This window comes from Pleurodeles waltl, chromosome 7 (assembly GCF_031143425.1).
Source record: "Pleurodeles waltl isolate 20211129_DDA chromosome 7, aPleWal1.hap1.20221129, whole genome shotgun sequence".
Taxonomy (NCBI): domain Eukaryota; kingdom Metazoa; phylum Chordata; class Amphibia; order Caudata; family Salamandridae; genus Pleurodeles; species Pleurodeles waltl.
Window position 1 is genome coordinate 83,954,558 of NC_090446.1, and position 27,553 is coordinate 83,982,110.

Consider the following 27,553-nt stretch of genomic DNA (forward strand, 5'->3'; position numbering starts at 1 on the left):
TAACTTGTGGTACTTACACCTTGTGCCAGGTCCAGTTATCCCTTATTAGTAGAATAGAGGTGTTTCTAGCAGCTTAGGCTGTTGGAGGTAGCTATGGCAAAGCTGCTTAGGCTGAACTAGGAGACATGCAAAGCTCCTACTATACCACTTATATAATATAGAACAATATCATAAGAAAACACAATACTCCGAGTTACTAAAAATAAAGGTACTTTATTTTAATGACAATATGCCAAAAGTATCTCAGAGGATACCCTCACTTAGGAGGTAAATAAAATACACAAATTATATGTACACAAACCCAAAACAAGTAGGTAACAGTAAGAAAAGTAGTGAAAACAATGTAGAATCACAATAGGATGCAATAGGTAGACATAGGTCTAGGGGCAACTCAAACCATATACTCCAAAAGTGGAATGCGAATCACGAATGGACCCCAGACCTATGGGAGATTGTAGAGGGTCACTGGGACTGTGAGAAAACAGTAAGGGTGTCCAAAATACCCCACCCCAAGGCCCTGAAAAGTAGGAGTAAAGTTACCCTACTACCCCAGAAAGACAGTATAGACGTGATAGGGGATTCTGCAAGAACCACATCTGCTACCAAAGCACTGAAAACGGATTACTTGACCTGAGGATGTGTAAAAGAAGGGGACCACGTCCAAGAGTCACGCAAGTGTCCAGGGGGGGCAGGAGCCCACTATACCCCGGATGAATGTGCAAAAGGGCTGCCTCCGGGTGGAATAAGCCAAAGATTCTGCAACAACGGCTGGTGCCAGGAACTTCCCTTTTGGTGAGAATATGTCCCACGGTGTGCTGGAGGTTGCAGAAGTGTTTCCATGCAGAAATACCGCAAACAAGCCTTGCTAGCTGCAAGAGTTGCGGTTGAGGATTTTGGGTGTTGCTGGGGCCCAGGAAGCACCAGGATGTCGCCCCTTGGAGGAGGAGACAGAGGGGGTGCTCACCAACTCAGAAAGCTCCTGCAGAAGCAGGCAGCACCCGCAGAAGTACCGGAACAGGCATTTAGAAGATCTGAGGACAGCGGTCAACTCAGAGTCACAAAGGAGGGTCCCACGACATCGGAGTCTAACTCAGCGAGTTGGGCAATGCAGGACAGAGTGCTGGGGACCCAGGCTAGGCTGTGCACAAAGGAATCCTTGGAAAAGTGCACAGAAGCCAGAGCAGCTGCAGATCACGCAGTACACAGGATTACTGTCTGGTGTGGGGAGGCAAGGACTTACTTCCACCAAATTTGGTCAGAAGGGCCACTGGACTGTGGGAGACACTTAGACCCAGCTCCTGTGTTCCAGGGACCATGCTCGTCAGGATGAGAGGGGGCCCAGAGGACCGGTGATGCAGAAGTTTGGTCCCTGCGTTAGCAGGGGGAAGATTCCGTCGACCCACAGGAGATTTCTTCTTGGCTTCCAGTGCAGGGTGAAGGCAGACAGCCCTCAGAGCATGCACCACCAGGAAACAGTCGAGAAAGCCGGCAGGATGAGGTGCTACAATGTTGCTGGTAGACTTCTTGCTACTTTGTTGTGGTTTTGCAGGCGTCCTGGAGCAGTCAGCGGTTGATCCTTGGCAGAAGTCAAAGAGGGAAGTGCAGAGGAACTCTGGTGAGCCCTTGCATTCGTTATCTGAAGAATAGCCCAGAGGAGAGACCCTAAATAGCCAAAAAAGGAGATTTGGCTACTAAGAATGGAGGCTTGGCTACTGAAAGAGGTAAGCACCTATCAAGAGGGGTCTCTGACGTCACCTGCTGGCACTGGCCACTCAGAGCTGTCCATTGTGCCCCAACACCTCTGAATCCAAGATGGCAGAGGTCTGGGACACACTGGAGGAGCTCTGGGCACCTCCCCTGGGAGGTGCAGGTCAGGGGAGTGGTCACTCCCCTTTCCTTTATCCAGTTTCGCGCCAGAGCAGGGCTGGGGGATCCCTGAACCCGTGTAGACTGGCTTATGCAGAGATGGGCACCATCTGTGCCCATCAAAGCATTTCCAGAGGCTGGGGGGGGCTACTCCTCCCCAGCCCTTCACACCTATTTCCAAAGGGAGAGGGTGTAACACCCTCTCTCAGAGGAAATCCTTTGTTCTGCCTTCCTGGGACCAGGCTGCCCAGGCCCCAGGGGGGCAGAATCCTGTCTGAGGGGTTGGCAGCAGCTGCAGTGGAGACCCCAGAAAGGCAGTTTGGCAGTACCCGGGTTCTGTGCTAGAGACCCGGGGTGCATGGATTTGTCCCCCCAATGCCAGAATGGTATTGGGGTGACAATTCCATGATCCTAGACATGTTACATGGCCATGTTCGGAGTTACCATTGTGACGCTACATATAGGTAGTGACCTAGATGTAGTGCACGCGTGTAATGGTGTTCCCGCAGTCACAAAGTCTGGGGAATTTGCTATGAACAATGTGGGGGCACCTTGGCTAGTGCCAGGGTGCCCACACACTAAGTAACTTGGCACCTAACCTTCACCAAGTGAGGGTTAGACATATAGGTGACTTATAAGTTACTTATGTACAGTGAAAAATGGCTGTGAAATAACGTAGACGTTTTTTCACTCAGGCTACAGTGGCAGTCCTGTGTAAGAATTGTCTGAGCTCCCTATGGGTGGCAAAAGAAATGCTGCAGCCCATAGGGATCTCCTGGAACCCCAATACCCCGGGTACCTAGGTACCATAAACAAGGGAATTAAAAGGGTGTTCCAGTGTGCCAATGAGAATTGGTAAAATTAGTCACTAGCCTGCAGTGACAATTTTAAAAGCAGAGAGAGCATAAGCACTGAGGTTCTGGTTAGCAGAGCCTCAGTGAGACAGTTAGGCACCACACAGGGAACACATATAGGCCACAAACTTATGAGCACTGGGGTCCTGGCTTACATGATCCCAGTGACACATATCAAACACACTGACAACATAGGGTTTTCACTATGAGCAATGGGCCCTGGCTAGCAGGATCCCAGTGAGACAGTAAAAACACCCTGACATATACTCACAAACAGGCCAAAAGTGGGGGTAACAAGGCTAGAAGGAGGCTACCTTCCTACACCAGGGGCGTAGGTCGCACAGTAGGATTGGGGGTTGGGGTGAGCTCCAGATTTCCCGACAATCATGCTGGCACATGATGTTAAATACATTATACGACAAGCAGGACGGACGAGAGGTGCTTAAGAGGCTGTGGAAACGGCGAGGAATGCAGACTGGTAAGTGTGTTAAGTGAGAGAAATTGTGATATTTTGTAACATAGCCAACATTTTTTAAGTCTTTCCAAACAGAGAGTGGGAGAGTGTGTCTTTCGTTGTTGTCTGTAAAAATTCCTGGTGAAATCGACAGACACCTCCCCATACCCGACTGAAGGCACCTGCACCCAACTATTTATCACAAAATACATTTGTCACCCCCACTTGAAGCTACGCCCCTGTCTGCACCATTTCTCCCTCCAAACTTTGGCTGCTCGGGACCATTTATGCAAAATAGAAAACGCAGGTGGTCATCACGCATGACATGGAAACACTTCCCACATAGCATCACAACAAAGACAACACCCTGGCAACCATGTAGACAACCATGTAGGCCCTTCCGCGTCCAACATAAGGGATGTAAGCACTGTACACATGTTGCAACAGAATACAAGACGCCTGTGTGACCTGTCTGTGTTTGCAGTGAATTGTATTGCGGTGTCTGTGTGCAGCACGCATGCCTTCTGTGTCTCGCATGCCCATATGTTCATCATCCACGGCAGATGGCACCTGTCATCACGTTGGCGTTGTGGGCAGCGCCCTCTGCAGGAGCTGTGCTGCGGCTGGCACCCCGCCGGCTCATACCGAACACCAAGCTGCCCCCCTAGGCCACTCCCACCGACCTTTTTCGTTCTCCCTTTTCCCCTATCCTGTCTTCCTTTCCTTCGTTTTTCATCTTTAACTATCTTTGTTTTTCCCCGTTTCTCCTTTTATTTCTCCCTCCCTCTCTCGTGCTCTATTTCGTTCGCTTTCTCCTTCAAACAATCTCTCCCTCTCCTTTGCCCCGCTTCCTCCCCGCCCCCCTTTTTGCGGCACTATCTGTCTCCTTGAGCTGGTGAGTCACCGACATCCCCCACCCCCACCACCCAGGTCACGTGTCTCCATCAGAGCCCACCCCCTGCCCCCTCCGTCTCTCGCCATCTCCCGTCGGAGCCCTCCTGGTGCCCTCTCTCTCTCTTCATCTGATACCAACCGTTCCCACCGCAGAGGTAAGGCGACGCTTTAATATCTATCATAGGTGCATGTATTTGTTTACGTGCTCTCTATAGAGTATTATAAGACGCAAAGTCTTCCCTGTATACTGCAGTAGGGTCACCAAGCCCTCTCCCACTTCCCTCGAGACATGTTCACCTTGCAAGGTGATGTATCCACTCATCCCTTGCATCAGGACCAGGGGAGGGGGGAAGAAGCCCGCTCCACGGTCTGCGGTGTGGACGTCTGGGAGCCGTCCTCCGCAGCATGGGACAGACCTCCCCGGGGGTGCAGTGTCCAAGCAGCCCCGCACCCACTCCCACTACCATGGGCAGAGGCACTGGGGTTCTGTAGCGCCCCATAGTCTTCGTATTTAGCAGCACTCTCTCTTCCGACCCCTGCCCAGATAGGAGGCAAGACCCCCACCCCCCCTCACACACCCCGAACGCCCCTAGCCAATGCAGTCCCTCGACAGTGACCACGGAATTCACAATGTCATTTTTTTTAACTTCAGAAAAAGAATTGATCAGTAGTAAAAGCCGGTATTTAACCAGTGAGGTGGGTCTTAAGCCATGTCTTCAGCTCTGTGAGTGAAAAGGAGGCCCCCACACTGACAGCAAGTCATAGCCACTCTGTGAGTGAAACTAAGGGCCCCACACTGACAGTAAGTCATAGCCACTCTGTGAGTGAAACTAAGGGCCCCACACTGACCATTGACAGCAGGTCACACCCTCTCTGTTTCTGAAACTGAGGGGCCCTCACTGACCACTGACAGCAGGTCTCGCCTTTTCCGACATTTAAACTGAGGGCCCGGGCGCGGGAAATAAGTCACGCCATCTGTTTTCAAAATAAGGGCCCCACTCTGGCAGCAGGCTATACCCACTTTGTCATTGGAACCCAGGGTACAGACACTGGCAACAGGCTCTACCCTCCACGCCACTGAAACGCAAGGCACAACCCTAACCGCAGGCCTCACCTCTGTCATTTAAACTGAGGCCCCAGGTACTGTCAGCAGGTCATAGCCTTTCTCGAGAGTCCTACCTCTCTGTCAATGAAACCGAGTACCCGGCACTGACAGTACCTCATACCTCTGTGTCAGAGAAATCGGGGCCCAAACCTGACAGACCTTACCTCGTTCTCAGGGAAACTGAGGGCCCGACACTGACAGCAGGCCATCGTACCCTCTTTGTCACTGATTCTGAGAGTTCAGGCGCTGGCTTAGCAGGTTTGACTGAGTGACAATGAGGTATGACCTGCTGATGAGGCCCTGGGTCACTGAGGGCCCAGGCACCAGCACCCAGCCAGAACTGCGCTGTCATAGTAGAGGGTTAGAGTTTTTTTTTTTTTTATGGGGGGGTGATTCACTTAGGAGTGAGCAGTTATGCACTTGCTTAAGGGACCCCCGTGGCCTCTTAATATATCTGAATGGAGGCATTGTTTTGAAAAATGACGTGTGCGGGCAATTACTGCACCTGCATCAGGGACCTACGTGGCCAGGACAGCTCCAGGCGTCCCCGTCTCAGGACACAGCTCAGTGGGTTAACGCCCCCGCTGCGGCTAGAGATCTGTGTGGGTGTCACGAGCTGCAGGGAAGAATCCTCGAGAGGTTGTCAGGAGAGAGCGGAGGTGGGAGAGGAGGACGAAGTGGGGGGGTCAGAGGTAGAACTGAAGAGGGAGGGCGGGTGTAGGGGGATAGACGGAGAGACGAAGGGGGGGCAGAGGAGATCTAGAGAGGAAAGAAAGTGATGGCTGTGGACGGAGCAAAAGAAAGAGGCGGACAGGATGTGGAGAAGGAGAGAATATGCAGGGAAGGACGAGAGAGAGAGACAGTGCTTAATTTGTGCTTGTTGTTTCCGGTGCTGAGCACCGGTACTTATTTTTGCGGGCCGGGGCTTATTCTTCTGCCTTAAGCATTTGCTGCGAGGTCTTGTAGCAAAAGACGGCGGAAGAGAAAAGCGATAAAACGTCACAAAGAAAGCAGAAAGCTGCGAGAGTGAGCTGGATGGGCAGGGAGTGGCTGTAAATAGATTAAAGAGGCCCAAGATGTCTTCAGGGTTATTCGGCCTCGGTATTTGTCGTACATTTAATTGCAGCAGCCGCGTGTTCCAGATGAAAGCTTTGAGCACCGGCATTTTTTATTTACAAATTAAGCACCGGAGAGAGAGAGAAAAAAAAATATATATATATATATATATATATATATTCGGGTGGGGGCGGGGTGTTACATTCCCCCTAACAATGCTTTCAGTCATGTATGGTGAGGCGTCTGTCGGATTTCACCAGGCATTTTACACACACAAACAACCAGTCACACTTTCTCCCTTCCTCTGCTTACTTAAGAAATGCTGGTTATTTTAAATAGTGCGCTTTTCTTCACTGAGCGCCAGCCTGATTTTTGGGGAATCTAAAGATAACACCCCCCCCCCCCAGTTTTACAGACCAAGCCACGCCCCTGACGTCGAGAGGCAGTGAAGGTCACAGGAAGGACGAGGCGCTGAGGGACCGTGTTAATAAGGAGTGAGTGTGACAGGCGGAAGGGAGAGGCGGTGTCGTAAGAAAACATGATGACCCCCCCGCACAATTTGGTGATGGGTCCCTAAAATTCTACTTCGCGAGGCTGCCTCGCAGATACAGATCATAGTCCGGAGCGGGGCCCCTTCCGGGGTGCCCTCATGCACCTCAAAGGGTCGCGGAGGCCTACCTTGCACTCATGGGGAGGCGGCATGGAAAGATGGGGGCATGGTGGAGGGTTAGAGGTAGGGGAGTGGAAAAGAAACAAGGGGTGATGGAGGGAAGGGACACGGAGACAGGGAGGGAAACATTTGGGGGTGGGGTGAGAGATACTGGTGCTCTAGTCCCTCGGGGTGCACACGCCCCACAAACACAGCCAGGCACGCGCGCCCTGCAGCAAAAACAGCTATAAAAAGACACACAAAAAATCAATGCCTTTGCAGAGGAGAGCAGGGCCTGAAAGGGACTGCCATAGGACTCCTTAAAACACTGTTACACGAGCCCCTGCGGTTCAGGGGACCCCCGGACATCTAGGGGCCTCAGCAATTCAGTCCCCCCCAACCCCCCCACTGCAGCCCAAGGCCGCTGAATATCAGTGAAACTAAGGGTCTCACTTCGCATCTTGCAGGGGGGCCATCATTTTGCGTTTCTCCACTGCGTGACTCCGAACCACAACTCTCTCTGAAACACTAGGGGCCATATTTATACTTTTCGACGCACAACTGCGCCAACGCAGTTGTGCGTCAAAAAATCTAACGCCGGCTAACGCCATTCTGAAGCGCCATGCAGGCGCCGTATTTATTCAATGACGTTAGCCGGTGTTAGCCGGCGGAGCTGCCTGGTGTGCGTCAAAAAAATGACGTACACCAGGCAGCGCCAGCGTAGGGGAATATGGAGCTTGGGCGCCAAAAAATGGGGCAAGTCAGGCTGAGGCAAAATTTTCGTCTCAACCCGATTTGCGCCTTTTTTGCTTGACTCCCAACCCCCATTGAAATGACTCCCGTCTTAGCAAAGACAGGAGTCATGCCCCCTTGCCCAATGGCCATGCCCAGGGGACTTCTGTCCACCCGGGCATGGTCATTGGGCATAGTGGCATGTAGGGGGGCACAAATCAGGCCCCCCTATGCCACAATTTTTTTTTTAAAAAAATACTTACCTGCAATCTTACCTTATGTTCCCTGGGATGGGTCCCTCCATCCTTAGGCGTCCTCCTGGGGTGGGCAAGGGTGACAGGGGGGGTCCCTGGGGGCATGGGAGGGCACCTCTGGGCTCCTTCCGAGCCCACAGGTCCCTTAACGCCTGCCCTGACCAGGCGCTAAAAAACGACGCAAAATCGGCTGGACGTCATTTTTTTTGACCCGCCCACTCCCGGGCCCGGGCCCGGGAGAGTAAATACGGCGCACATGCCTCGGAGTAATTTTTTTAGACAGGAACGCCTACCTTGCATATCATTAACGCAAAGTAGGTGTCCACGCTAAAAAATGACGCAAACTCCATGGACTTTGGCGCTAGACGCGTCTAACGCCAGAGTATAAATATGGAGTCCGTTTTGCATCGAATTTGCGTAAAAAAAAAAACAACGCTAATCCGGCGCAAACGGAGTATAAATATGGCCCTAGGCCTCTCTAAAACATTACCTTAGTCTTCCCTCAAATGCTGGGCTCCTGAGGGACTGGGCCTTTGAATTCAAGTTCTCTGAAATACTAGCCCCTCAAAAAGCACGAGTCCTCTCTGACACTATACCTGAAGCGCTCGGACTCTGTACGAAAGTTGTCCAAAACTGCAATGTGAAACTTCCTGAACTCCTGCTAAATTTAACCATGGAAGTAACATTTAAGAGGAGGCCAAGAACGTCACATTTAAGAGCAAAGTTAGATTTAGGCCAGAGTGATGGCCCGAGGACAACCTAAAGCTCCAGGGGCATAAGTGACTTCCCTTCTGGGTTTTCTATCGTGGAGCTTAGGGCCAGATGTAGCAAAGGGTTTTACCCATTCTGTGTCTATGGGAAAATGTGTTCGTACACATGGCCCTTAATCCCTGCAAACAATCTGCATGTGGAAATTGTCCCCAAATCCTACTCCTGCGACGAGGGAAATTCCACCGTTTGCCTTTTCCCCAACTTTTAGAAAGAGGAGGAATTTTCCAAACCACCCAACTATCTATGATTCAGACCCTTCTGTTGGAACACTTGTCAACCCTGGAGTAAAAAGCCAGCATTTTTAAGTTTTGCACTTTTTCTTCACCACAAAATGGCCGCGTGGTGGACACTCAGAACTCTACCGTTTTAGTGTCAAAGGGTAAGTACCCAGACGTTTCTGCTGGCAATCCGTTTTGTCCCTGCAGACCTTCTGAGATCAGTGACCACCTGGCACAGTGCTGCCCAACTCCACCAGGAAAGCCTGCAGGAGGCCTTTCATGCGCCTCCAAGAAGGGTTTAGCGGGTCCATTATGAATGCATCAATTTCAGGGATCTCTTTTTCACAAAAGTTCACAATTTCGAACCCTGGTGGCTCCACACAGCCGCCTTTCATCCTTTTGAGGACGATAAAAAGATTCGCACTGAGTTGGGTCACATTAACTGTCTGTTGTATAGTGCCACGAAGACGCCAGTGAAAGTGCTTTTTATAAAAACACATTGTTAGTCTATCAATTATCCAGCTCTAGTACTCATCTATCCACTCCTAGATACCTTGGGCACTCACTCACCCATTCCTGGCAGCCCTAGATACTTTAAGCACTCGTTCACTCTTCCTTCCCTAGATACCTTGGACACTCAGTCACTGGACAGTTATCTATCCCAAGCAGCCATAGATAATATGGGACCTCATTCACTTTTCCTTCCCTAGATTCCTTGGGCACTCATCCGTCCACTCATCCACCCAGCCATGCGATACCAGCTCGAGGTTCTTCATTGCTCGAGCCAAACTCCCTCCGCCCCCCCCCACCCAATCCCGGCCAACTCCTAACTACAACCTCTGAAGGGACTGCGAGGCGATACTGCCAACAGCACAAAATAGATCATTAAACATGACATGGTTCAGATCCCCTCAGGGACATTGGTTCAGAACCCTGGACAGCAACGCGAGGATAGGGCATTCTGACGCCCCCCCCCCCCACCTTTTAATCCTGGGTTCCTCCCTTTAATCCTCCTGGGCTCCCGGGTTTAAATCCTGTGCTTCCGGTTCCCTCTATGATTTCAGCAAATCCCCAATATTGTGCAGTCTAACTCAATCTGTTTTCCTTGCCTGTACATGTTTGCACTGTGTTGTTTTTTATATAGTGGTATAGTGATTAGAGATATTTAATATAACAGAATACCTCTTCCTGGGCATTGCGGACTTCCCAGCAGTGACGTGTTGGTGTTATTGTGCCTCCTACTCCACCCTGACAGCGTCCTGCAGAGCACCCCCTTGTCCTTTGACCTCGCTGCCAAAGGTGAACCAATGAAGTGTCGGGCGGGTTTTGTGTGGCCTTCTAAGTGACACTGTCTCTTCTGTGATTGGCTCGGAAGCTCGGGGGCTGCCATCTTTGGACGGGCCTCTTCCTACCTGCGGATACATAGCAGCACACACATGACGTGGGTATGAGGGGCTGTGTCCGCAGTCAGGCGAGGGTGGGGTAAGATGGCCCCGGATATGGGCTGGGGTGAAAGGGTAGAGGTGCCCTGGCAGCACCCTGGGTGTTAGATGGGTTGTGGTCCTAGGTGGCACGTTGGGTGTTAGATGGGCTGGACGTCCCAGACATTAGGCTGGGTGTTAGATGGTTTGGTCGTCCTGGCATTAGGCTGGGTTTTAGATGGGTTTGGCGGAACTGGTGGTAGGCCGGGTGTTAAATGGGTTCGACGTCCCGGACATTAGGCTGCGTGTTAGATGGGTTGGACATCCCTGGAATTAGGCTGGGTGTTAGATGGGTTGGACGGCCCTGGTAATAGGTCAAATGATAGATGGGTTGGACTGCCCTGGTGGTAGGCCGGGTGTTAGATGGGTTGGACGGCCCTGGTGGTAGGCCGAATGTTAGATGGGTTGAACAGTCCTGGTGGTAGGCTGGGTGTTAGATGGGTTCGACGTCTCTGGCGGTAGGCCAGGTGTTAAATGGGATAGATGGCCCTGGATGGGTTGGATGACCCTGGTGGTAGGCCGGGTGTTAGATGGGTTGGACGGACCTGGATGGGTTCGATGACCCTGGTGGTAGGCCAGGTGTTAGACGGGTTGTACAGCCCTGGCAGTACACTGTGTTAGATGGGTTGTACAGTCTTGGCGGTGGGCTGGGTGTTACATGGGTTGTACGGCCCTGGTAGTACACTGGGTGTTAGATGGGCTTCATGGCCCTGGGGGTGAGGGGAGGGTTTGGGGAGGGTGCTGGGTGTTTAATAGGTCGGATGGTTCTAGCCATACGCTGGGTGTTAGATGGGTCAGATAGTGCTGGCAGTAGGCTGGGTGTTAGATGGGTTGTATGTCCTAGGCGGTACGCTGGGTGTTAGATGGGTTGGATTTTAGATGATTTGGGCGGTCCTGGTGGTAGGCCTGCTGTTAAATGGGTTGGGCGTCCCACACATTAGGCTGGGTGTTAGATGGGTTGGACGGCCCTGGTGGTAGGTTGGATATTAGATGGGTTGGACGGGCCTGGTGGTAGGCTGGGTATTAGATGGGTTGTATGTAGGTCTTTTTATGGTAAATTGCTATTACACTGTACTCCATGTAGACAGGGATTTTGTTATATACAATCTCCTAATTTTCAATAGGCAAGGGCTTTGGTGTTAGTTACCTCCTCTCACAAGTCCAGGGGGCAGAAGATTTGCCTAAGAATTCTTGTTGGACCATCCTAGCAGGGGGTGCACATTATTTTAGTAAAAGTAATTTTGTACATATTTGTAAATTTATGACTGCATACCTGATGATTGCCTTTTGGGAAAGATTATGCTTGATACAGTTGGTCTTTCAGGGTGGACTGCTATTACACTGTGACTCTAGGCAGGTACTGTGGTACACGGGATGTCGTAAATTACTATAGTAGGCAAGGGCTTTGGCCATCCTCTGAGAAACCTTGAGTGCAGAAGATGTTCACTTAGATAATCCTTGTTAATCCATTGTTTTGCAAACTGTAACTCTTCCATATTTGTAACTGCATGACTGTATGCCCAGTGGCTGCCATGTGGAATAGCTTACGCACAAACAGGAGGCCTGAGCTGGTTATGGCGTCAAGCCAGTGATTAAAGCTGTAGGTCTGAACAAGTTTTAGGGAAAAAGCTACGTCCGGGGCCTTATTTATTATGGCAAATTACAACAAAGGCAGTAGGCCGCACAGATTTTATTGTGAAAAGCATATATTAAAGCCAATATGCCGTTTAAGGGTGGATTGTTGTTAAACTGTGTTAAATCCTTTAGATCCTGTAGGCAGGTATTTTGACATGGACTCCCATCTGGTACCATAGTAGGCATGGGGTTTGGTGTTATTCCCCTGACAAACCCTAAAGTCGAAGATCCATACTAGCGTTATTCTTGGCCCTCTTAAAAGGAGTGCAGTATTGTTTTGCTAACTGTAATTGGGCACTTTTAAAAAATGTTATCACTGTATACTGGAAGATTGCCACGTGGGAATGCATTCACTTAATACAGGAGGCCTGAGTGGTTATGGTGACAAGACAAAGGCTGTAGGCATAACTGGTTTATTGGGAAATGTTATATCAGAGGCTGTAGGTGTGATCTTTTTATTGTTACATGTTAAGACAAAAGCAGTAGAGCTTACTCATTTATTGTGAATGTTTTCTAAAGCCAGTAGACGTTTAAGATTGTACTTTTATTACACTCATTTAAAGCCTGTAGACAGGTATTTTGTTCCATGTAATCTCATCATTTACCACGTGGGCATGGTGTTCAACATCTCCTCTGACAAACCCTTGGCGTAGAAGATTTACATTGTTAGAACTCTTGTTCGGCCGCTCTATGAGGGGATGCATATTGTGTCACCAACTGTGATTTTGTGCTAATTTATAATTTTATCACTGCATGCCTAATTGGTGCCTTGTGGGAAAGGTTATGGTCAATGAAAAATACCTGAGTTGGTTGTGATGTGAAGCCAATTTCAAAGCTTATACGCTGATTGGTTCAATAGGAAAAGTTGTATCGGTCTGGATAATAACTTGTAATTTCACATAATTGTGGGGCATTTTGTGCAATTTCCACAAAGGAAATTAGCTGGGTTTCACCCTGGCTTAGTTGTCTTCCAGACTATTAAAAACAAGCAATTCCTTAAAAAAGCTATACATACATATGCAGAAGTCCATTGGATCAGCCCTATTCTGCCATTAGTCTATTAAAGTATCATTCATGTTCTGCATCTCCCTGTGACAGCAAACAGCATGGGGCCACGAGTCAGCCCACTTCGGGCGTCTCTGATCACAAGTGCACATTCATCTGAAAATGTGTGCTTTAGTGCAAAGGTTGGTGAGCCAGTCCCTTTTCTCTTTTTATAATTGCCTTTTCCTTTCTTTCTTCCTCCTTTTTTTATTTTGTTTCTGGAGAGTGACAGACTGGATATATGATGACTTATTAAGCAGATAAACTCACCAGTGACTAAACAGGCACTTTGATGTATAAGCCATATTATTGGCATTGACAGTGCTTGTTTGTTAGGAAGTGCCTGCTCTTTGGATGCCTTAGTCTCGCATACAGGTGTGGACTTGGAAATCTAAGGGTGTGGGCAAGAAATACAGAAGGCTGGGGCTCACCTTAAGGGCCCCTGCACCTTGCATAAACAGACTCGGCAGGTCCACCCCTCACCCCTACCATCTAACAAAGGGCAGCGCCTCAGGAATTCTAATCAGCAGCCCCTGGATAACAAAGGCTTCACTGGATTTTTAAAGAGCCTCCTTAACTCAGTGTCTGGGTCTCCAACCACAGGGATGCATGCAGTAAATAACCACTGTCTGCAGAAGCTGTCCTCGCCCTCCATCTTCTGCATATCAAACCAGAGGCGGCCTAAATGAATCCCACTCTCATTTATAATTATTACTGTGAGCCGCGCTTGAGGGTGAGCATCAATAGAGACTCGCTGCCGCATCTCTAGAATCTCTTTTCAATGATTACATCCAGCCAGTGAAGCGGTGATATGATGGTACCCTGGAGATGGACAGCCTGTTGGCCTTACTCTAGCGCCTATAACAAGCGCCTTGTAAAAGTAACTAATATAGCACTAACTCCACGTGCAAATAATGTTGCTTCTTTCCACAGCCTTGCATCCTCCAATTGCATGCAGTCTCAAATAACGTCCTCTATATTCCTAAAATCTGAGATGTGAGAGGTGAAGGTCCCGGGGTACGCTAAGGGTTGGGCCACCAGGAAAGCCCTAGAGGTAGGTGCGGGGACCATGGGATCGAGGGTTAAAGGGTCCCGCAGGTCACACGTGGATATTAAAAGGGAGTAGAGGTCCTGGTATACTACTCTGAGAGTAGGCTGGAGTAGGTGTGAGAGAGGGATGATGGCCATGATGCAAGCTTGATTGGCTTGTAAGAGGAGTGTTTCAGGACCCTAAAACAGGGCCTGCAAAGTAATTTCACAGCCTGAGGGTAGAAACAGAAAGGGCAAAACAGCAATCTACAACACCACATGAGGCTAGCACAAGAAGTGCTGAAATGCCAGCCATGGGCACACATGGATCACACATAAGTGACCGCACATATGTGGAAAGACTTACCAAGAGGACAAACCACAAAATTAGATGTGAAGGTGGATCTGCAGTGTGATTCACTAGAGACTGAGGGACACTTCCGGGGAAGAAAATTATAGAGGAAAAATCTGAGTCACCCTTATTGAAATGCACGAAAACAGCAGGAAAAGCAGAAAAGCGCGCGTGTGCATGTCACAGAAAACAAACTCCGGCAAAGTCAGTAAGTCTTGCCACTGCTTTGAGGCTGAACTGCACCAGTAAACACAATACTTTTTGCCAGGGCTGGTCAATATCATCTATAAAAAAAAGCACAAGGACGTGACTGCTGTTGGAGTCATTCCATAGGTGCGCGCATGTTTCATAGTGTATGCAAGCGCCTACAGAATGACACCTGCCAGGTGCTTTTATTTTGTACTGACTGGTCTAATATTATTGATGCTACATAGATCAGTCATTAAAAAAACAAAATTGTAAGTGTGCAAAAGCACTTTCGGGCCAACAACAATTTGCTGAACGGCCCCCCTGAAACTTAACCAAAAAAAACAGTGGAAGCAAGGGGAGGACAACCGAGGAGCCAGTGAGGGTGTAGCGTGGGGGATGGCAATGGAATGGTGGGTTTAGGGCTCAAGGGGAGAGCACCATATAGGGGAAGCACAAGAGGCGGGCTACAACCCATGGGGCTGCAGGGGGAGCACACGAGGGAAACATCAACTCAGAGCCTGAGTAGGAGAAGCACAGAGAAGCAAACAGATAAGAGAAAGCAACATAGATTAAGGGGAGGAAGAAGGCACACGAGGGAGACAGCTAGAAAACACATGCACTCTCATTGAGTGCTTAAGCAAAAAATAGTTCCCTAAAAGTGAGCAGTTGAAGGACACAAGTAAAAAGGTATATGCTCTTGGTTGGGGGGAGGTGGCAACACAAAATAGTATGGACAAGGTAAGTCAAACTGAATAAAAAGCAAGCGAGTGAGAGTGACAATAAAACCGACCAATGGTGTGCAATGGCCAGGTTTTAAGCCCCTGTAAATTTGTTGTAAACTGACAATAGGTCTTTTAGAACCAGACTGCTTGCACTGTCTGGTGGGCTCGACCCTACAATTGCAGATTATGTTGTTGATAAACTGTCCTGTTCCACTGTGCAAGTGGAAGCTTCATGCATGACCCAAAGCCCACGCAAAGTGAAAGGAATGTAGAACAAAACTCAGTTCGACTACCAATGCCTAAAATCTGGCCTGAAAACTGATTTTTGCTTAAAACTTCTGATAGTCACCTCTCCTTTCTCCCTTCAAGTGGCTCTCTCCTACCTTTCCATCTGTTGCATGCCTCTGGTTTCTGAGCACAACCTTCTCTAAGTCACATTCATGCTTGCCTTAATCTCTGTTATTGTAATTCTGCAAATTGCCCACAACACATTTCAAAGATCACAATCTCTCTTTTTGTTTAAAGTCGTAGCCCTGCAACCTCCCTATGTAATCACCTCTAGCTCATCTGTTGACCACAGCAAACATCAGCATGAAAACACATACTCCCCCTTCCCCAACAATGATCACACCTCACTAATATTATTCTAATCTGCCACAACAACTGGAGTGAATGTATGGAATGGATTTATTGATTGAGTTCCCAAAACTAATCCCGATAACCAACAATAACCAATAACACTGAATGAACCACTAACCTTGGGCTCCGGAGCAGCGTGCTGCCCGGTGTATAGCGCCTCGATGCCTTGTCAGGGGTAATAAGCCGTATCTAAATGCACAATGCCATACAATAAATGACAGTGCTCTTCACCACTCGGCATCATGCACATCCTTTTTACTGTTGTGATAACATGTTGCTGGATGTAAAGTTTTTTTTGTTTACAAAGGCATGCATGCATGAACATTTTCTTAAAGATGCAATGAAACTATCAGCAGTTTGTCAACGTATCTGTTCTGCAATATTTTCCCTTGTGTGCCTTTTAAGTTCACTATTTACACACGTCATCTTCTAACTACTTTGCATAACAAACTGAGGTTTAGGCTTTATTCTGCGAATTCAGCCTGTTCAGCTAACGGCCCCTGTCCCATCTTTTGTAGGGTTATAGTCGGATGTTGCTTTTAGATGGGAGTTTATTTCAAAGCCAGTTGGGGCAACACACACACAATCGCCTGTTATCAAACTCTTCATCTAACAAAAAGCTAGATCTGTTTGCATTGCCAATGCTTGTTTAGCATCACGAACACTGTCTTATGGGCTGTTATTTAACTTGCACACTATTCTTCACAGGTAAAGGACAAAATGTTGTGTCTGTGACCTACAGCATTCACCCAACTACACATGTTTTCCACTTTACCTGGGTGGTGGAGGTGGAAATAAACTTCAGGTTACGTTCCATCAGCCCCAGAATTAACAGTTTGTCAAGTACATGGACAGCTTCTCGTATGCTTTTGAACAAGTCTTTCTTAGGGGGCACTGTGCCTTTCAACAAGGTGTGCCCCAGGAACAGGGCAAGGATTTGTAAGCAGCCTAAATGTATTTTTTGCTAGCGGGAGCTCTTCTGATTGGTGTGCCACCTGAATATCGAATTGGCAATATCAGTGGAACATAGTCCCGAGGACAGAATACCAAAAACAAAATATTGACAGGTTAGTAACTCTATATTTCTTATACCTAACTTCATATATGCACTGACACAGTAACTATATCTTCAAGGCACATAGATGTGGAGCTAGGAATAGTAAATCTACACTTCCATATATGCACTTAAACTTTCAATATTTTGTCCCTCGATCTTCTGTCCTCGATATTAGCATACCACAACATTGTTTGTGTCAATATTCATTAGTACATTCCTTCTGAAACATTAAATCTGGCGTTATTCAGGGACCTGTGCAGTAATTTTGCATCACCACTAGGTGGCGCCCAGGTCCTAAACTCATCTAAGTGCCGGCCATGTTGTGCCACAGGCACCTCACTTGCTTCACCTTAATTTGACATTTGGAGAAAATAATGGCAAGACCCAGCTATTTCAATGCATCCAGATACTTCTATCTCGGCCCTCCTAACAAGGGTAGATACACAGCAAACTACATACAAATGCTTATTTTGAATCATGTTACATCCATTACAGACCTGCCTTGAGTGCTTCCTGGGGTCACGGGCCAACACCATCACTGTCAATTTGAGCCATTACATTCCATGGAACACAGTCCAGGACAGTTCTACACACGAAGACTATACTACCCCTTCGGCCTGGGCATGGGCAGAGGGCTGGCTTTCTGGTTGGAGGACAAACTTGTTTGGTTCTGGGAGTAAAGTGAGGGACTTGCCTCAGTGGTCAATTAATCGGGGAGGGCTGTTGCAGTGGTATGGGTGGTGAAGGTTGGAGATGATTGGTGGACGGATGAGAATGGGCGGGCTACTTCTGCCTTCTCTCCCCTGAGCTGACCCCTCCTCTTTGTTTGTGTTTCTCTGTCTCTCCACCAGGTATAACCCCAAACGGCTTCCAAAATGTCCATCCAGAAGATTCATGCGCGCGAGATACTAGACTCGAGGGGCAACCCCACCGTGGAGGTGGATCTGTGGACAGAAAAAGGTGAGCACCCTGAAACTAACTCTAGACTCCGTGCCCACTTTCTTGTGTGAGACCAACTAAAACTGGTCATAGTCCCAAAACTTAGGACCCTGAAAGGAAACTAGTCCTCCTCCCATCAAAGCATGTGCCCGCCCGATATACCTTTATCACTCCTTAAGGCGAGACACTCCAAAGCGATCCCATTCTACCCCACATATGAGATCCGTTCCCCAAGCTGAGTATATACCCCATCAAGGTATGCCCCAATAAATTTACACAATCCCATTCAAGGTTTGAGCTCATGCTCAGACTTCCCCTATCTCTCACAGTGACAGCACTCTGAACTCACGCCCCTCCATGTGAGCCCCCCAGACCTTAACTAGGGGTGGGTGATAATTCCGTTCCACCGTTGGAATTGGTAGAGTTTTGCCTAGTCCGCATTATGCATATAATGAGGTGTTCCAGCCAAATTCTGCTGACCGCCACATTATGGAGGTTTCTCTTGTGCGCAGATCCACAACAGTAGCTAGCACGAGCAAGATTTGTTGTCCCCTAGCGCAATTTTCAGGTGCTAGGAGAGCACCCAGCGAGACTTTCCCCAATGTGGGCACTTGCAGGTGGATGCAACCGTTCGCATTGAGAAAGCTTCCGCTCAAGTAGAAAATCTACCCCAGGAGCAGCAAAACCAACTCGAGCAGCAGTGCTCTCTGGCATGGCGTGTGGTGCCATTTTTCAGCACGGTACAAGCATCTGGCACTAAGACATCAGCGTGATGTGGCGATATTCCCCCACTCGCTGAACTCCGCAGAATCTCGATGAGTTTTCATGTAACTCTGCAGAATTCTTCGCAATGAAACTCCGTGATTTCTGCCCACCCCTAACCTGAACCTATCTCAGCTCAAATTTGACACAATCTGCTACTTGACATAATAGGAGTCTTCCCTGATCAGCTCCTACTCCCTCAGCTGAGATACTCCCCACAATTGGAGGGGGTGCTCACCTCAATGTTACATACACCTAAACATCTCCTACAGCCTTCAAAGCACTAATTTGTCCCGGCTCTCCTCAGCACGAGAACTCCGGAAGCTGAACCAACCTCTGACCCCATCACCCTCAAGGCCAACTAGCCATAGCTTCACCAGACCCTTGCCCCTTATCAGACGAGCCACTAACTGAGTGTACCCCCTCAAGGTGAGATCCCTGAAACTTCAAGGTATGATCCATTCTGATCTTAGCATTGAGTGGAATCCCAGCCCCAAAAAGTTCTCTATCCGCCTCACGGTGACAACCCCCACACCGACCCCATGCCACCTGAGAGTGCAAACCCACCTCTGTCCCTCATTGTGCCCCGCCTTCCCCAAGGTAAGAGATACCTGCGATGTCTATAAACTTATCACAGTAACAGCCCCCCTTTGGTCAGAGGCCTCCTCCATACACCTGCCTTGTGCAGGTTGAGTGAGTCAGCGGAGCTGGAGCAGACACTGATGCAGCGGGGACACCCAGGGTCCAGTGTGGCAATGACAAGGCGAGTGGCGGGACAGCAGCAGTGACACTCATTTGTTTTGTAACTATATTATCATATTGGGTGAGGTCCTTCAAGAAGTAGGCAGATGCTGATGCAGCAAACTGTAGTATGACTGTCTAAGGCACTAATTGGTACAGTAGCGACACCTAGTGGTCAATATAGGTAGAGGAAAATGCGTCAATGTTCCGTACAGAATGGGGTTGAAAGAGGTCCCATATCAGTGATTCTCAATCCATTTCGTGACGTAAATCTGTTTCCTGTTAGTAATCCCGGTTATGCGGTGTTGCCACTTGGTACTTCCTTTTGCAACATTAACATCTTGTTTAATAATGATTCCCCATAATACAATCTGCAACCCCTTTCTCTACCCTGCCAGACCTTTTCACTTGCCACTATGCATCCAGACATCTCTGCAGCTTTGTCCTGCTGTACCCCTCTTCTAGCATTCCATTCCACCAATAACCAGCCACGATGTTTCAAATTTGCTGTCTTTCTGAATTACTAAAATCCACCCACTGACCCCCACACACGCTAATTATTCCCTTCTAACAGTTCCTCATTAGGTCTGGCTTGACAGAACATCTGTCTGTAGACCAGTGGTGGCTGGAGTCGGGTCAAAGTGGCAGGGGATGGGCACAAAACAAAAAATACGCACAAAAAACCCTTACCTGCCGTCTGCGGCATTGCCACCAGTTTGCCACTCTTCTGTGTCACTCCCTGAAGGCACAGACTCCCAACCTGCCCTGCGGCCAATCCCAATGCCGCTCTCATGCGGCAGGCAGCATGACAGCAGCGTCAGGATTGGCCGGAGAGCTTCCGATTTGCGTTCCCAGGCAGACTGTGAGCCTGTGCCTGCTGTCTCCAACCCAGCAACACACCCAGCTCAGTGGGCATGTGTGTTTGGCTGTCCTGAGACAGCTGGCCACACATGCATGCGCACTGAGGGGAGTGCACCTACCACTCCCCCTGGTGCCTGTCATCCCCAAGGCCCGGCAACTGAAAAATAAAACATAGTTTATTACTGTTTTATTTTTCAAGTTTGCAGCTGCTGAGGTTGGCGGGAGGGCGACGCTCCTCCACCATAGCGGAAGAGCCGCTGCTGCTGTAAACATATCGTTACCAAGTCTTTCCTTTGCCTCCACCCAGCAGCTAGAAGTTTTCATCATTCACAGCCACGGATTTTATTCCCCCCCCCCCCCCCCCCCCCTTCCCAAGAATTGAAAATTCTCTAAATGCTCTTATTGAAAAAACCCATACAATTCCGGCATAATTCACCTCTTTGGCTCTCGCGCCAGAACTCCCTTTCTCCTAACCCGCAGCGATGTAACAGACACTAGGACAGCATTGCCACCTAGTGGCCAGTCACAATAATAAGCAATCTATTGAAGTCCCGAAGCCTGGAGTTATGTACTGGCTAGCCGGCTTCTGGCAGCGACTCAAGTTCTGCAGTGAGTCCAATGGCTCAGTGGACTGATGACTTCAATAGAAGAACCATGTGGCTACAGGCTCGAGTGTGGGTAGGTTAATGCTCACTTTTGTACTTCAGAGGTCAACCAGATGCTTGCCATTCAACTGGTTAACACTGAACCACCGAAATATCTTTGGTGGTATCAAGTGCTTCGCAAATTATAATTGTTATGTTAGTAAGTATTTTACCAACATGGACGGTATTTATATTTCAAGTTCAATAAAAACATTGGATAAATCAGCAAGAGAGGGTTTTTTGTTCCTCGGAGAAAAATTACCTTAAAAAAACAAAAACAAGCGAAAACGAGTTCAAAAATATTTTAGAGGTCTTAGAAGTATTCACCAATAGTTGTTAAAGGGAACAGAACAGGAGGGCCTGTTAAAATAGAATACCAAGTTTTTTAACACAGTATTTTTCACATATCACCTTCGGATCTTTCCAGGATCTGAAGACCTGAACGGTAATTTTTCTGAGAAAGGTGGCAACGCTAAACACTGGCACAACAGTCACAACACGCTTTGAGTGGGCTCCTGGAGGGAGTAGAGAGTGCACCAGTGACACCCAGTGGTCAAGGGCGGTATTACATAGGCTGATAGTGTGACAGCAACTCATTCGCTTGCTACCTGCAGAGCACAGATAATGACAATTTTACATTTTAACAGCAATAAAATAGTCAGTTTTGGAAAAGTGCTGGATAAGTAGCTCTTTTCAACAACGCGAATCGGAATAATTCCTCATCCCTAGGTTCCACCTGCAAAATGCTTCCACCCCGGGCTCCCGCGCGGTGGATGTGTTAGTAATGTTTAGTGTGAGGTCAAAGGCCACAGAGGCTCCTCGTGCTGCCCCCTACAGACCTCAGGCAGCCTCTGCTACCCCGGGCATCTCAGCACATCCCCTGCCCGCCCCGCACCGGCAGCGAGTCGTGCTGCCCCCTACAGACCTCAGGCAGCCTCTGCTACCCCTGGGCATCCCAGCACATCCCCTGCCCGCCCCGCACCGGCAGCGAGAGGGCGCCCCAAACCACCTTATTACTATTGGTGCTACTGTTATTAGTACTTTTAATAAAAAATAACCATAAATAATAACAACAACAACTAATAATAATAATAACAATGACAATAACAATATTAATAATAATAACAAGAACAACAATGATAATAATAACAGTAATATAATTAACAATAATAATAATGCCAATAATAATAGCAATAGTAGTAGTAATACCAATAATAATAACAATAACAATATTAACAATAACAAGGAAACCAAAAATAATAATATTAATAATATTAACAATAATACCAATACTACTACTACAACTAGTAATAATAATAATAATAATAATAATAAGAATACCAGCAAAAATATTAATATTAATAACAATACATACAGATCATCCTCTTTATTTTTTACTACGTTCACTGATTGGCAATTGTTAACGATAAGCTATCGGCAATATTCTAATATTCATCTCGATGAGACGAAGAATGATAATTATTGTTCTTGGACATTGTTTCTGCCTCCGCGTCCAGGCCTGTTCCGAGCCGCCGTGCCCAGCGGCGCTTCTACCGGCATCTACGAGGCCCTCGAGCTACGAGACGACGACAAGACCCGCTTCCTGGGAAAAGGTAAAGGCACAGACGCCACTTCCATCACTTTGGGGGTCTAACTGAGTCCCCAGGGGGGGGGTCTTTGTGAAATCAGGTGGACTGAGGGTCACGGTGAGAGTTGGGGCTCACGGCGCGGCGTGAGGCGGAGTCTTGGAGGCAGAGCGTGGCGAGGAGTGTGGTCCAAGTACCAGAGCAAGGCCCGAGGACACCACAAGCAAGGCGGGCTGCAGCCAGAGGTCGAAGTGCATCAAAAAAGTATGGGAACTGTGATGCTGCATGCAGTGAGGGTGGGATCAGTGACTCCAGGGGAGGGGTCAAAGGTATGGCTACAAAAACAAAATATTTTGTACGTTTATTTGGCCGTTCACCATCAAGTAGCTACATATAAAATAATGTGCAGCTCAAATGACAAAATAAATAAAATAGTTGATACTCAATGGGAAATACACTATAGTACATTATGAAACATCTCTTAGTAATTGCATGGGAGAGGTCTTGTGTGGACCCGGAAAGCCACCAAATTAACCTTGGACGGTGCAGTGGAGAGTAGTGACATGTATTTTTCGTGCTACAAGGTCACAGCCTGTGGCAGAAAGCACTGTGAATATGTATTTGCATTACACACCATATAAGATAGACTGCTATAAAATGAGCAAAAAAGTTTCAAACTAAGCATAAACTGGTGCTTCCAAAATATAGATTTTAGTAATACCCAGACTGTACCCAATGCCATTTATTTAATATTACTGTCCCTTCAACCCCTTCAGGAGTAGTAAGCACTATATAAATATAATTACAATTAAAAGCACGCACTTCACAGCTCAGATGTTAACTTTTTGCAATACCACTCAAAAAGAATAAATCTTTGTCACCACAAACCTTCCAGTGATTGCATCAATTAAAGCCAGCACCGCTCCAAAGCATCCTTTACATTTGCAGATTAACTCATAGCACACATCTGCATTTCTTTCAGTCAAGCAGGCACCATGGCAGGAAGACCTGTTAAGGTGTCTGCCCAGCTTTGGTTTCACCACACAAGAGACTCACTGAGTGACACTACAGCTAAAGCATTTAAACTATCAGAATTGTCTTTTTTTACAAAAGGTGCGGGAACAGTTTTTCATAAATTGAAAAAGTATGAGCACATTGTAACCCCACGATCAAGCCCACTTCGACCTCTGGCTGCAGCCAACGGATTAGAAGCAGACATGGCTTAATGGTGAGATATGAAGCACAGCCTGAGGATGCACGGTAAAGTCTGAGGTGCAGTCTCTTCTGCAGGGCGTGTTGTGACGTCTAGACTGTGCTGCAGGACGAGGCAAGAGGCACAGCCTCAGTAGTGGGGAAAGTGTGAGGTAGGCTGAAAGATAAGTTGTGAGCGCCTTTCTACACTGCATACTGAGGCAGGGGGCACAGACTATGTGGCAATGCAAAGGGTGAGGTACAGCCTACGCTGCAAGTGAGGTTAAAGTCACATGTGTGCCACCACACTTACACACAGTGTGATCTGCGTCTTCTTTTCCCTGCAGGTGTTCTCATGGCTGTGGACCACATCAACAACACCATCGCCCCCGCCCTGCTGGACTCTGTAAGACATTTTACTTACATGTGTTCTTCATTTACATTTATAGTGTTGTACAGAGTTAATTCCATGTTACCTTTACTCTGTTGGTCTCCACCTCTGACCATCCTTTCACTCTCTTTCTTGCGTGGTTGACAGCACTGTCTCATTTCACCACTAGCTTGTGTGCGGGAACTTCTTTAGCTGTCCCAGGGCAGCCAGGGGTACCTGGGCCCAGGCTGTAACAACCAGGGTCTCTTACCATTCGCACCAAGGGGCTCTTCATTACTGTTGGCCCAAAACCGAGCACCAAGCACACCCCTTTAACAATTGGCCCTCAGGGTACTGATGTTGAGCAGTCTAAGACTTATTCAGGGTGGTGGGGAGTGGGTGGGTTCAGAACTCAGTAATACACGTAACAGCCATCAATACCTCAGTGTCCAGCAAGTACTTTTGCACTTAAATTGCTTTAAAGTTCTTTGCGTCTAACACACAATGTAATACTGAGCACATACAATTGTGGATAGATATGGACTACATAGTGCACAGGCTAACACTCCCTATGTGTGGGAGCCTAACACTCCCTATGTGTGGGGCTATTACCCAATGACCACACCTTGGTGCAAACTAAAGTCAGTGCAAAGTATGATTTATTGCTCTCCAGGGAAAGCAACAAGATTGGTTATTCCTGGATTGGTTCTTGGTAGCACATACATTTAGTCCCTAAAACTTCCCATCCCTCCCATCAATGCTATATGCTTGCACTGTGCCTTCTTTGTTCAGATTGATGCAGGCCCTCCCCTTCTACCGCTTTGAGTGGGGCCTTTGCAGCTTCTGATGGTGTCCATCCTACATGGCCCACCCAGAACAGACATGCTAACACACCCCAGCCTGGCCTACACTGCTACTGTCTCTGGCCTCGCGTCTATTAAACAGGCACGCCTTCTGCCTAGGGTTGTGGGGTGGCATGCACACATGAGAGATGGAGGGCCCTCTGCGGCAGGGCTGCTCGTGAGCAGAAAGGTCTTTGCTAGTTGTTCTTCCTCATGCCCAAACATAAACCCATCTCTCTGGGTGAAAGGGTGATCCGTAAGAGGTTAGTGATAAACCACTGTTTGTTGTGTGTAATATCGTAACAGCACCAACTCTCTCTTGGCGCTTTGGTTTCCGTTGATGCAGCTGCCATCATGCCAATTCGCTTTATTGAGTGCTGCGCGGTCACAGTGCCTACTTTTGCAATCCCGGTGTGCACCAAGTCACGCAGACACTTTATCATCTGGGCACGGCACAGAGGATGCAGGGACTCTAGGCCGCATTCAAGGCCTGGCAACGTTGATCTTCCCCCGGGCTTCAGCGGACCATGCTCTGCTCCTCCTGCCCTAGCTCCTTGCAGTCCTCTTCCAGACAGGCTCTTCTTCATGCCTCGGTACCAGCAGACCCCTCCTCAGCAGTCAGTGAGCAACTTCCCTCAAGGCAGACTCATGGTAGCATCTCCTGGCAGGACTCAAAATGTCCAGGTTCTTGTTCCTGAAACTGGCCCAACCCTGGAGCACAAAGTGTTTCTAGTTTTCTACTACACTAGATTCTGGTTGAGTAATCTTGACTCCCCGCCTAGTAGTTTCTGCCCCACATTTATACCAAGTTTGCAGACAGAGTTTGGTATTCCACAAGCCCAACTAAGACAGATTGCAGGGAATTCTTGTCTTGTTTATTCCTCCTCAACTGGTCCAGCCATAGTCTTTGTCTCACAGTGTCAGCAGGAGGGTTGGGTGGAGCTTGGAGGCTCAAAACTACCAACAAAAAAGGCTCAAAGAGGTTGAATCATCACCTCTTAACTACCAGTCAACGTCTTGTAGTAACACATAAGGAACAATACGGCGGGAAAGGGCAGGGAATCTTGGCTGCACTTTAGAAAGACCCTCCGACTCTGGCCCACTACCGCGGACCTCAGGAATGAGAGGGGGCAGCCCTGCAATTCCCATTGCTGAAAGGGACTCTCTCCAACCTCCATGTTATGTATCTTACTGGTTCAGGACATAAAAGTGAGTGAGCTACCACAGTCCCATATAGCACGCTTGCTCTCCAGACATTCTGCTGTTCATTCATTATCTGCATACACACATGTGCCATCCACGGTCCACATGGGAGGAAGATAAAGCCTGGTGAGCAGGCAGCAGTCACACTCAGAGAAGAATGATGCACATCCTGTTTCCCTCCAGACCGCAGAGTCCAGCTTTGGGTCTCATTCCATGTCACATGATACCCCAGTGCCCAGGCATGATTGTGCCAATGCAGAGGCAAACATTTTAAACTCACAGAAATTTAGTATGGAGACCTCGAAGCAGGGACTTACCCTCTGCAGATCCATGCAGGGACCTTTTCCATCCAGCACCTTGCTTACATGGAAATCCATTAAAAAAAAAATCAGTAGAGCATAAGTAACATTGCCTACCCACTGACCTCTAATGAAACTACAGATAATACCCCTTATCCCACTCTATGCTCCTCCACAACTTTTATTCTGATGGATACTTCTACCCGCACATTCCTCTCCTTTAGAATAATCCCAGGCTCAATGATATGTCTAAATTTTGTAAACAGCAATTGCTCCTCCAAGATGACAAGGTGTGCTGTCAGACTCTGCGAATGACCAACATTACCCCGGAAGTGACGGGGGCACAGCCGCATTGAGGTGTCACCGCAGCACACTCGTGTCAGTTCTTTTCGTTCCACGCCCTTGAATGTGGATCTAGAGCTCCACTCCCCACTACGTCAGTTGTCTGCCACAAACTCTTAACCGTGTACCATTATTTCTATACTCAGAACTTAATGTCATTAACCCTTATACATTATGCTCAATACCTTTCAGCCTCTTCAATGTTTCACATTTTCCGTACACTAATATATATTTGGGAACAAACGGCGTGGAAAGTTTTTTAAAAGTATTTATTCTTAGAAATAATATTTGTTAGGTCTTCTATTTAGAAGTGTTGCTTTCAAAGTTTTGATGAAATAACTTATGGAAAGTTGTCATGTGAGACCAATCACACTCAATCACAGAAGATCGACAGACTGACATCTTTGTGTCATTTGAGGACCCAGCTGGCTGTAACCCCTGAGGGTTGGTGCTGAGAGACGCCGCCCTCTGATTCCGTCATTCCTTACCAATCGTGCCTTCCTGACAGCCCATCTGGGCCACTAGGGAGTGCTAGAGACCAAACCCAGGCCAAGAAGTAAAGTGTGAGGACAAGGTGGAAACAATGATAAAAAAAAAACGTTTGTGCCAGGCAGTGTCTCCACCTTCATCATGGATATTCCATCTGACCATTGGGTTGAGCGGGTGCAGACTTTGGCTGTGTTATTCCAAGTTGTCAGTGATGATTACTACAAACACTCAGGAGTAGAGGTTGTGTCATCCAGCTCTGCTAGTGAAACCACGTTGAAGATAG

The 27,553-nt window shown here is 48.1% G+C and overlaps 1 protein-coding gene across 2 annotated transcripts in view; it reads left to right on the forward strand.

Annotated features, from left to right (window-relative positions):
• Positions 1–3,754: 3,754 nt before the first annotated feature.
• ENO2 (enolase 2) overlaps positions 3,755–27,553 on the forward strand; it is a 53,297-nt gene continuing 29,498 nt past the window's right edge. The window contains exons 1-5 of one of the 2 annotated variants that reach the window (XM_069243067.1): positions 4,170–4,223; positions 10,031–10,152; positions 17,853–17,961; positions 22,466–22,561; positions 24,073–24,131. In XM_069243067.1, the coding sequence (XP_069099168.1) occupies positions 17,877–17,961; positions 22,466–22,561; positions 24,073–24,131 (240 nt within the window). In that variant the 5' untranslated portion in view covers positions 4,170–4,223; positions 10,031–10,152; positions 17,853–17,876. Of the gene's footprint in view, positions 4,224–10,030; positions 10,153–17,852; positions 17,962–22,465; positions 22,562–24,072; positions 24,132–27,553 lie in introns of both variants that reach the window. The other variant, XM_069243066.1, reaches the window with a different exon arrangement.